Source organism: Eschrichtius robustus, chromosome 18 (assembly GCF_028021215.1).
Source record: "Eschrichtius robustus isolate mEscRob2 chromosome 18, mEscRob2.pri, whole genome shotgun sequence".
In the NCBI taxonomy this organism is placed as follows: Eukaryota; Metazoa; Chordata; class Mammalia; order Artiodactyla; family Eschrichtiidae; genus Eschrichtius; species Eschrichtius robustus.
Window position 1 is genome coordinate 19,648,327 of NC_090841.1, and position 12,193 is coordinate 19,660,519.

General features: G+C 36.9%; 1 protein-coding gene across 4 annotated transcripts in view; it reads right to left on the reverse strand.

Moving 5' to 3' along the window:
- Positions 1-610: 610 nt before the first annotated feature.
- Positions 611-12,193, reverse strand: part of RB1 (RB transcriptional corepressor 1) — a 131,313-nt gene continuing 119,730 nt past the window's right edge. The window contains exons 24-28 of one of the 4 annotated variants that reach the window (XM_068526980.1): positions 10,825-10,855; positions 7,866-8,008; positions 7,304-7,353; positions 1,918-2,135; positions 611-991 (exon numbers count right to left, since the gene is read on the reverse strand). In XM_068526980.1, the coding sequence (XP_068383081.1) occupies positions 1,960-2,135; positions 7,304-7,353; positions 7,866-8,008; positions 10,825-10,855 (400 nt within the window). In that variant the 3' untranslated portion in view covers positions 611-991; positions 1,918-1,959. Of the gene's footprint in view, positions 992-1,917; positions 2,136-2,885; positions 5,213-7,303; positions 7,354-7,865; positions 8,009-10,824; positions 10,856-12,193 lie in introns of those variants that run through there. The other 3 variants (XR_011071092.1, XM_068526981.1, XM_068526982.1) reach the window with 3 other exon arrangements.

Sequence of the window (12,193 nt, forward strand, 5' to 3'; positions counted from 1 at the left end):
GTGTTAGATGAATTCTTGACCAGTGATAATGAAAAAGAGGCAATTACAAACTACACAGTCTTATCAATCTTATGAGTCCTCCCTGTGCTATTATCACAACAAACAGGTTGGGAGAACTGTAAAGAGAAAGGAAAAACCATACTGTACTGTCACTTTTAATTCAGTCTTTGCCAAAGCATAAGAACATAAACCATAATGATTTTCTCTCACTAAATTCAGTTAAAATCATAACATTTTCTGTTTAGAAAGTAACTGATAATTGGTCTGTGGAATAAATTTAACTTTCATAGTAAATTGTCATCATACATCAATACTAAAGTGTAAGTATAGTTCCAAGATAATGGACACAAAAAAGTATTTCTAAGAATAGATGACTATTCCAGCTTCTTATTAAAAGAGTTGTTTTAATTCCTTTCAGACATATAGTGTTACTATATTTCTATTTAAGACCCCATATTTGTGGAAATCTGCTATGTCTAGAGGCAAGGTTTCAGGTTGTCCTGTAAAACATTTATTTAGTCCAAAGGAAAATTCTACTGAATAAATCCTTGCCAATGCCATGTACGCTGTCTGGCCCAAAAATGAGGAACAAAAATATGCTTCTACAGGCAAGTTTCTAGGAAATCATCCGGACGGTAATAGAACTGATACTCCCTGCCGCCCACCATTCGTACCAGAAAACTGTAATGAATAAAGTAAATACTGAATTTGAGCTTGTCCCTTTCATTATAAAGAGCTTTAATTACTGGAATACTAAATTAATCTCCAGAAGTGATCAGTTTTCTATCATCTAAAAATTTTTAATGTTATAAAGGCTGCTTGATTTTTCCCTGACCTAAGAGACTGCATTTCATAGAAGATCCGCATCCAACATAAATTCAGTCCACTGAGGTATGCTTGCTGCTTTTCCTGCTGGAACTTCTTTATTTGCCTTTCTTCCTTCAGGGACAAACATGCTGCTGTTTCAGAAGGAGGGACTTTTACCGTCCACCTGTTTTTGAGAAATCACATTACTTAAACTCAAGATTATCCTTTGGTACCAGATGTGTTTCTTAATTTTTTTTGGAGTTTAATATGATCATATGGTACATATATTACATAATACGTGATACCTAAGCAGGGCCTAGGTTAGATCCCCCAAATCAGTGCATTAATGGTGAAACAAGAATATTCCCACTAAGTGGGATAAAGCCTCTCAGTAGCTCTATGCCAGTTTAGATACGTTTTTGATGCCATATGACTTTTGGTACCAAACACACAGAACCACTTGGTTTTAAAAGCTTTTTGGATTTCAGAACTGCAGATAAAGGACTGCAGACTTATAATATATATATATGTGAAGGATGCTTGGAAGGAAAGGCCTTTATAAACTCTGTGTTAGATGAAAAGAGATACTTGCCCCCCCGCGCCGACTCCTTTTCTTAAAACTCTCCATCTTACTGTGACATCTTACGTTTCCTCAGACACCCCTGACGTACACCCACCTCTGAGCACTGGCTTTTCCTCTCTGTGTTCTGTTTTACCCCCTCTTGTGCCTGGCTCACTCCCTCACCCTCTTCAACACTTTGCTCAAATACCACCTCGGCAAGTCTTGCCCTGGCCACTCTCCTTTAAGTGTAAAAACTCCTCTCCCTACCGGTACTCCCCGTCCTCCTCCCTGGCATGTCTTTCTCCACAGAACTTAATACAATCACATATACTATATTCCTCGTTTATTTATTCGTTTGCTCTCTTTTCCCGAAACTAGAATTAGAATGTAAGTTCCACAGAGAGGGGGAATCTTCATTTTATTTATTTGTTGTTGTATCACTTACATTTAGAATGTGCCTGAAATACAGTAGGTACTCAGTACATGGCATTTTCAAAGAGAAAGAGAATATTGTTTCTACATACTTGGAAAACATACAGGAAACATACCTTTTTTCCCCCCTACATACGGGCTTCTTCTAGATGCTAGAACTATAGTAGTAGGTAAGGCCAGCCAGGTTGATGCCGGGGTGGGTAAACAGGCAATAGGCAACCCGAGTAAGGCAGTTTCTGACGGTGATGAATGCTGTTACACTTTTGAAGGAGAGTGGCACAGTACAGAGGAAGGATTTTAGCTTGGGTGTCAAGGAAGGCCTCTGAGCTGAGCCCTGAAAGACAAGAGGAAACCAGCTAAGCAAAATCCTGGGGGAGGAGCACCCTGGACAGAAGGAACAGCAAATATAAAAGCCTGAGGTAGGGATGGGCTTGGCGTCATAAGAGAAAAAGGCCAGTGGGGATAAAGCACAGCAAGCAGGGAGAAAGTAGCCTGAGAACAGGACGGAGAAGAAGGCAGGGGCCGCTTCCCAGGCCGCGATCAGGAGTGTGAATACTTCAAGGAGAGGAGCAAAGTGAATCAATTTATATTTTAAAGGGGTCTTTAAGGAGTAGAAAGGTAAAGAGGAAAGAGAGGGAAGTAGAGACCAGTTAGAAGTCTTTAACAGTGGTCCAGACAATAGCTAATAGAAGACTCAGGTTTTTATCTTGAGTAAGTAAGTGTTTAGTAACATGGGAAAAGACTAGGGTAGAAAAGGGTGTTTTTGTTTGATTTCGGTTTATATTTTGAGAAGTTGGGTGGGGAGGAGGGGTAGGAATCAACAGTTCTGTTGGCTATGAGAGCTCTGACCTCCATGAAGAGGTCAGGGCTGGAGAAATAAATTTGGGATTCATCAGCATATAAAGCCCATTCTTAAAGGCTAAGAACGGATGAGATACTAGGAGAGAATTTAGATACCAAAGAGAACATTAGTGCACTTAATACAAAGACCACATCAGACCATTAAGACTCTTAACAACTAATTTATTTAAAAATAGACAAACTATTGTTAATTGTAGAAAATAGTAACATAGCGATTTTAAATGTACAGTTTTAACCAATACAAAAAGCAATAAAGCAATATCTGAAGCCTTATTTAAGAAATCTCAATACACGATCTCTGAAGTTCCTTAAGTTCTGACACTAATCCTAACATGAACTTATTAGCAAAAGACTCAGAAATGTGGTAAGCCCTTGACCTAAAAACTAACTGATTTGTTTGATATTCATGCAAAAATGAATGAGGAAATGAGATAAAGCTTTCTAGTGCCTTTGTTATCAAGATAACTGTCAAAAAAAATAAGTTTGCAACTTAACTGAGCACAAAATAAAGTTTTGTTTTCTAACAAATAAGACCAGGTTTCTTTTTAAAAAGAACTCTGAGTTTAGACAAAGTAATTTTCCTAAAAGCTAGTAGATGCTACCTTAAATACCACCTATTTTAAATTATACCATCTCTAAATAAGTTAATCACACAAGATATTTAAATACACCTTTAGGTGTTGGAGGGGGGAGCGCCTCTTTTCTAATGCAGCTGTTTTAAATTGAAGCTTTTGCACAAAATCAGAAACATTAATGCCTAACCCAAAGACCTTTCATTACCTGCATTTTGGATGAGAAATGATGCGGCTTTGAATATGCCAGTGTTAGACCATGCTGAATTAAGGGAAAAAAAAAAAAAAAGACAACTGCTAGTTCAAAAGATACATGGAAGACATGTACCATTCCAGAACAAACACACCCTCTTCCCGCATTCAGGAGGGCAGAGTAACTGCTGAGATGTAATTATATAACTCTCTAAGAAAAAAATTAAGGCTCCTATAGTTAACAGTCTGTTTGTGGAGTAAAATTATTTTGTATCTTGATGCTTCAGGACCCAGAAATGTTAGAAAGTGCACTTGAGATATACTGTATTAGGGTCCTCTGCAGCAAAGCTCTAGCTGAACACTTTATTTTCCAAGCACTAGATGGGTACTTCATGAATTCAGTGATCTGAACGGTATAAAAACCAAGAGTACTATTAATAACTCTTTATTTTAAAACATGAGTTGGATGAAGAAAAGAATAAATTTTTACAAGTCCTGAGGTATGAAATCTGTATCAGTAGTATGACAGTATCTCATATGTTTATACTTTGCTTTCTGTTTGCATTTAAAAACTAATATTTATAAAACAAACACACAGTACATCCATTTAGTTTCCATGAGTAAACTAAAATCTAATGTGTAAAAATTAGTAATTTTTCCCTAGTTTCTAATATATGTTTTAGCACAAGAGCTCAGGATCATTTGGGTGAATGGGGGCGGTCAGCCAAATTGCATTTGGAAGACAAGACGCATTTTCTAAGGGTGTTCATGTTAAGTTAAAAAAATAAATATAAATTAATAAAAATAAGAGCAAACATCACATACATGCCACAAGAGAAGACAAAGTACTCAGATAGGCACAGGTTGTGAGGACTCTCACTCCCAGGGGATCCTGCCACCATTTGTAAAGCAGAGCAATTGTAAGTAAAACCCCTACATACGAACGAGTTCCATTCAGAGAGTGCTTCATAAGACCAATTTGTTTGTAAGTCCAGCGAAGTTAGCCTAGGTACCCAACTAACACAATCGGCTATATAGTACTGTACTGTAATAGCTTTATAATACTTTTCACACAAATAATACATAAAAAACAAACACACAAAAAATAAAGAAAACATTTTTAATCTTACAGTACAGTACCTTGAAAAGTACAGTAGTACAGTACAACAGCTGGCACACGGGCTGGCATCGCCTGAAGAGGCAAGAAGAGTTACTGACGGGAGGAGGGAGAGGAGGTGGGAGACGGCAGAGCTGAAGGATCGTCAGCAATAGGAGACGGAGGGCAAGCTGCAGTTTCACTCACGCCTGACATTAATGGCACAGGTTCTGGTTCCTTGCTGGATTCAATTGTTCGCATCTTTGAAAGTTCATATCTTGAAGGTTCGTATGTAGGGGACTTACTGTATTTTGGAAATGGAAACATCTGCTACAGCTTTTTAAATGGCAGGACTGGCACATGATTTTCAATCTTGTACAATAACAATGCATGTTCTAGTGACTACAATGTTGCAAGTGGCTTAGGAATCCCCTGCACAAATACCCAACTGTGCTATCCACAAAAAGAGCTGAAGGTATGTATCAAATGTGGCCGTAAACAGAACCTGGGAGAGTTCTACAGTCAGATCTGTGGGAGACAATGAAGCCGGAGGTGTACAGGGTGCCCACCAAGGTCGTGAGGTCCTCACTTTTCTTCCCTGTTTGAGGTATCCGTGCTATCATTCATTTTCTGCTTTTGCATTCGTGTTCGAGTAGATGCTAAAACAAGGATGAAGAAATGTTAATAGCACTGACGGTGCTGGGTAAGCTGGTAAAGGGCTGCCACATATGTTATGCTTACGCCAAATTGATGGAGCCCAGGGCCTCGCAAAAGCAGTGGTTTCGTTTTTTAAATCATACATCCCCATCAGCAAATTTTTTTCCAAGCATGTACCACTGAAGTATGTATGTATGTATGTATGTATGTATGTACATGTGTCTAAATTATAAGACACACATACCCCAAACATTAAAATAGATGAGATAATGATAAATATTCTAATAGTCTCTTTATGTACCCCCAAAAGGTGGTCTTACACACACCCAAGTGTGCCCAACTTTGTAGACCACTGTTCTAGAGATGATACGGTTAAGTTTGGCACCTGAGCAATACAGAATTCTGGGCTGGTCTGCTGAAGTGAGTGTTATTCTTCATAAAGCCAGGAATTCCCTTGTGTTTGGAGACACGCTGCAAGTACTGCAAACACATCAGCTCACAGCTCATTTAATTTGGACGTGGACATTTAAAAATACATTATTAATTACAACACAAAAACAGAATGCTTCTCTTAAGTAATTTTAAAAATCTTAACTTGATTTTAGAGGTGGGCAAAGGCTCTTCATAAAGAAGCACAAAGAACACTCACGCTTGGTAAAGAAAGGAGTGACTCTAAGTCTCCCTTTCTGGCCCTTCCACTCTGAGCAATCTAGCACTGTGTAATGATCTTTTTCTGAATACAGTTTTTTTGAGGAAAGCTGGAGCAACCTGGAGAATTCCTTATCCTTACGGGTTAAAACTCCTGCTACCTCTCCTCAATTTTCAGCTGCACAAAGGCCCTGAACTTCAGCCTGGCAGAGGGAATTCATGGTCATAGCTAAGTGTGTCACTGCGAAATGTACTGACTACAGCAACTGAGCTCTTCTATAAGAAAATATACATGTTTTTACAGCTTTGTGCTCCTTTTAAAATGCATATTTGTGGGTTCCAAAATGCTTCCACATGTTTTTAAGGTCTGGTTTTGGTTATAAGCTTCATGTCTATTTTCATGTACTGGGGGGAAAAGCTACAACTATTTAAAAGTTGAAACAGGAGTATATTAGTTAATGTAAAATCCAAAAAGAGATCCATTTATAACCACAAAATTTAATTTAGTTTCAATAGTACTCTTCAAAATAATACACATAGAAATATGGTTTAAAAAATCAAAAGTAATTTTAAAAACACTTTATATTTCAAAGTTAGTATCTACAGAGACATATTGAGAGAAAGTCCCTTTTTAAAAAGTCACATTTTAATTGGTACTGTTCTTATTGATATGTCTTATGACCTAGGAATGACAGTTTTAATTCTTATTATCTCCTAAATATTTGTCTTCTTTCCAAGACCCAGCTCTGTTTCCTGTTAATGGGTCTGGCACCAGATTATCAGGAAATGTCACACTCACCCTCATGGCTACCTCTCTAAGACAACGCAGTAGCAGTTAGTGCACACTGATCTTTTTCTTAATGTGCTTCCCATCTACTATACTTGGGTTAATCTTTCATAGTGTCAGAGTAGCTTAGGAGAGAAGTCCATTTGCCTTAACATTCCAAACTTACGTCACTCTGTATAACTTGGAAAATGCTCTAGTGTTCTTTATCAAAATTCTGATTTCCAGTAATGGAAAACTTTTGTTTAAAATAAGTTCTAAAACTTGCAAATTAGGAAAGTTCAGTAATAGCAGAATAAAAGATTATTCTTTAAATAAGGGTGATGATGTTTATATATGCTAAGTTTATTACATTCTTGCCTACATCCAATATTCTTAAATAAAGAGTACCTCATTACAGTTCTGCTACCTAAAATATTTTCTAACCACAGCCATTCATGTTGACGATTTGGTTTCACTTCTTGGTCTTCCCACACAGATTTTAGGAAGGATGAAGATGACCTTCACTTTGCATCACACATCTAATCCATACAGGCTTGTAAATAACACATGCTTGACCGAATTATATCTTGAACGCATAAGCAAGTCACTAATTGAAGAGATTCTATAAATTTATTCTTTTATAATGTGAAAAGGCTTTCTGCAGTGTAAATGACTGTTCATTTACATAAGGTGAAATGATAAGTACTTACTCATTTCTGCCAGTTTCTGTTGAAATTTGGACTCCCCTGGGAGATGTTTACTGCAGATTTAAAAAATGCAAAATATTTCATACGTATATGTATAAATGAAAACCTCAGATTTCCAATAACTATGTTTTCAATGACTTTTTATGCTCTTATTTTAGTGAGTAGCTTTTAATTTCAAAGGTTTATAAATCGAACATCTAAAATATAAATGTCACAAATTTATGATCCTAGATATTTTTTCGGTGGTTCTTATAAAACACAGTAGCATTTTTCAAGAGTAAGCATTTAAAAATCTAATGTTAATCAAAACTAACAAAATTTTATCAATAGCTTTGTAAAAAAATGACCAGATTTTTAACATCTGATATTTTCAATGAATTTCAGTAGATTTACATGGTGCTTTTAGCTTTGGGATGCAGTCACACCTATTATTTTGAGCAATCCTCATAATTTCCAAATAAAACTGGCATGAGAAGGACTGGTGTAAGCCGGGAGTAGGGTGGGCACTCTGGGTTCTCCCGATGACCAGCTCAGCTACTGAAAGACATTCGAACACTGCTCCTACCTTCCATCTGCTTCATCCGATCCTTCAATGTCAAAGCGCAGTTTTTTCAGTGGTTTAGGAGGGTTGCTTCCTTCAGCACTTCTTTTGAGCACACGGTCGCTGTTACACACCATTTGATTTATTTTCTGGAACTTCTCAGAAGTCTGCAAATTATGGAATTCTTTATTTTAAATCATTAAATGCCACCACTTTGCAGTTAGCAACCCCTAATTGTAGGTTTGAGGTGGGTCAAAAATCAGGCAGAGGTAATATCTGCATTTTAATTTTCTGCTTTTATGGACCAAATAAGAGATATGAAAAATGTTAAAATCAGACTAACTGCACCTAACTCTGCCCCAATTAAATACCTGCTACTTTCAAACCCCCCTGTGTCTTCCCAACAACTCTGATGACTACTCCAAAAGTCCTAGTTCCTCATTTTCAGAACCTACTCACACACAAAACCAGGGCTACTTCTCAGAAGCATGCAAAGTTGGAACAGCTTCCTGGAACCTTATTTTTGACAGATTTTTTTTCTTTTTAGAGCACAGCATAACCGGAAAGAATGTCACAGGAATTTAATAAGCGATGTTTAGTGAATAATAATTTTGGACTCACTTTATGGGTATCATGTTGACAAGTCATACTATATATTTGAAGCCATTATTGATGTAGTAGTATTCGTTGATATCCTAACTCTAAAAGTTTTAAAATAAAATATTAAATAGCCAAAAAACTTAAGCATTTGAGTCCATCCAAGTATTACTAGAGATGATCTGAGATATTTATCTCCTGAGGGAGAATCCTTTCACAGCAAAGAAAGCTTTGGTAAGAAATACCAAAGGGGGCGCAATACCTTATTTTATCCAAAGGACAAACATATGGAAAAACTCTATGTCTTGTCTATCTATTTCAGAACCAGGGTGAGGTGATAATCTCAGTGATGTGTATTAACACATTTATTTGAACTCAAGAATGAAGTCAGACTTCCTGATAGAAATTAAATGTGATTTGACTGATTTGACAGTAAGCATTAGCTTTGCTAACTATGCTTTATTTTCCAAAAATTAAATGAACTAAGTTTCAAAAAAATTAAATGCAAAACCAGATTTTGATGGAAAATATAGTTAGAGCACATGTACAATATGATAGAAACAAAATTCTGGGCACCTATTAAATTTATAAGATTTTCAGTTATCAGCTTTAAAATATGGAAGTACATATAACATTTTCTCAATTCTTTTAGAGGCTATGGCAAGCAAAACAGTTTGAAGACCACTACTCTATACTTATCCAAATCCAATCCTATTTAATGTGGTCCATATCCCCTTTGTGAAGCCTGACAGCTGCAGCCTATGTTGAGCTAAATGTCACAGCATTTACTATTTGTAACAAACATTTTAACATTTGGTCTTTTAGTATACAAACATTTATGGTTCTCTAGTTATTTCATTTGGGGCAGTGCAGCAGGCAGATGCTAGAATGGCTCTCATTAATCCTCATCTCCTTGAGTGTGGGTTGGACCTGGTGGTGTCTTGCTCCTGACAAAATAATGTGGCAGGGGGCTTCCCTGGTGGCACAGTGGTTGAGAATCTGCCTGCCAATGCAGGGGACACGGGTTCGAGCCCTGGTCTGGGAAGATCCCACATGCTGCAGAGCAACTAGGCCCGTGAGCCACAACTACTGAGCCTGCGCGTCTGGAGCCTGTGCTCCACAACAAGAGAGGCCGCGACAGTGAAAAGCCCGCGCACCGCGATGAAGAGTGGCCCCCGCTTGCCACAACTAGAGAAAGCCCTTGCATAGAAACGAAGACCCAACACAGACAAAAAAATGAAATAAACAAACAAACAAACAAACAAAGTCAGGAGCTCTTTAAATGTGGCAAAAGTGATGGAAAGTCACTTCCAAGATTACAAGAAGACTGGCTTTCATTTTGCTTGTTTATCTCCCTCCTTCCCTGCCTCCCTCTCTTGGAGTCCTTGCTCTGGGAGAAGCAAGCTGCTATGTTGTGAGTAGCCTGTCACCCTACGGGAGAAGCCCACGTGTCAAGGAACTGATGGCTTGGGCCAATAGCCATCGAGGATCAGCCAACAGCCATATGAATGAGTCTGTGAGAGGTCATTCTACAGGTGAGCCCGGAGATAACTGCAGCTCCAGGTGACACACTGACTGCAGCCTTGTCCGGAGAGACCCTGGATCCTAAGCCATGCCTGCTCACTGACCCACAGAAACTGAGATGAAAAAACGTTTAAGTTACTAAATTTGTGGGTGATTTGTTATGCAGCAATAAATAACAAATACAGGCAGAGGGGTGGGTGGTATGAAACATTAATAGTAATGCACACTGAATACAGGACTGCTGATTTAGTGATGGTAATGAAAGGCCAGCTAGAGTAGTGGGTTCCCAGACTAGAATAACCATTTCAAAGCTAAGCTTTCCCCTGCATTCCTCTGGAACAAAGACCACCACAGACTCTGTCACTTATACTGGGGCATGTAACCAATTCCTAATCAATTTAACAGGGAAAGAATATCCTAGAATTTGGAGAGGAAGAAAAGCAAAAGTGTGTACATGTATAGAAGGAGACCAGTAGGTAAGGACTGGCTGGTGACATCTGGACACAGTGATTACATTTTGGAGTATCTTATTTCAAATTAGTGAATTTCAAAGCTGTTTTTTAAAACATTCCTTTGAGATTATACAATGCATATATCTGTATGTATATACATGAATGTATACACACAAATATTATATAATCTCAAAGAAATGTTTAGAAAACAACTTTGAAATTCACCAATTATGAATATGATTTAAAATTAAATCTGATTTGAAAATAAATCTGATATGTCTTCTAAATTCTACGCAACATGCCTGAATGAGGTGCTTGAATAATAGCATTTGTAAATTCAATTATAGAAATTCTCGATTTCTTTTATAGTTATAGTGCATACTACTGTATTTCACAGGAAAAATACTCACCCCAAATGATTCACCAATTGATACTAAGATTCTGTCAAGTTAATATAAAATGAAAATTAGTAATGCAAATCATATACAACTGTGCAGAGGTGAACATACACACGTCATTCTGAACTATCAGGAATACCAAATCAAAGGTTTCCTCTACCCCTAGAACCACTGACAAATTATAGTCACTAGAGACTTATTCTGGTAGTGCTAGTCTAGTCAAACACTGAGCTGGTTCCTTAGATTTTTTAAAGCAAGACCTGCATGTCTGCAAGAACATATTCTGCCATTGTTCACATTTAAAAAGGGTAAAAGAAAATTTTAAGTTTATCCATACTTAATTCTTCATAAATCAATGACTAAGTTAATTAAAATTCCTTTCACATTTTCTCATTAAAAATTCAAGTTACATTTGGTAAAAACTTATAAGTGATCATCAGAATTCTAATTAGGATCTATATATAGTATAGTAAATATATTTACTATATATAGTAAAGGCTATTTAACACATATCCTAGAATCAGAAATCTCTTATTAGTTTGTCCTTGTTTGAACCATATAATTTACGCTCCTGATAATAAAGATGAAGAACAGCATTAGCCTGACACAACAAAGATTGGATCATATGTACATGGAATCAATAAATATATGGATTTTATTGTCCTCCAATTCTTTGATAAGTGGCCATCATTCTATATATTGATATATTTGATTTAACGAAATATGCTGAATATGCAGAGTGTTAAGATGCTCTCTTAATACCTGATCAATGATTTATCAGGATTTTCAGAATGTGACTTTTTTGCTGAAGGACTCCAACCTGGAAGTGATTTAACTAAGATCAGCAAAAAGCCATCATTATCAGCATAACATGGGTTAATTATCACCATTAAAAATTTAGCTAAGTACACATTTTCATGTGTACAAATTAGACATGGTGTGGCATCTCAGCAGCTTATAATGTAAGTTGTAGATATCAGTACACAGATACTCAACTATAAGAACACCAAATAAACAGAAGATGATACAGGGGCACATGAGAGCATTTATATCATTTGCCAATTATCTTCTACTTTTTCTTCTACTGTAGAGTTTGAAATTTTTATGAGTGTGCATTATTTACACAATTAAACACACCACATGAATGTTTTCTATAGGGTTAATATATCCCCTTCTTGTTTTTCTTGCCCATTAAGTACAACTATATGGGCTAACATTTTCTGAGACTTTACAAGCTAATCTGCCTCCACTTTATTCAAATAAAGTCAGTTTTAAATAGCCCACGATAACACATAATGAGTCAACTGAAGTACTTCAAAAGCCAGAGAGCACTTGCTGTTGGATGTGGAAGATAATATACTGATTTGTAGTTGCACAGAAC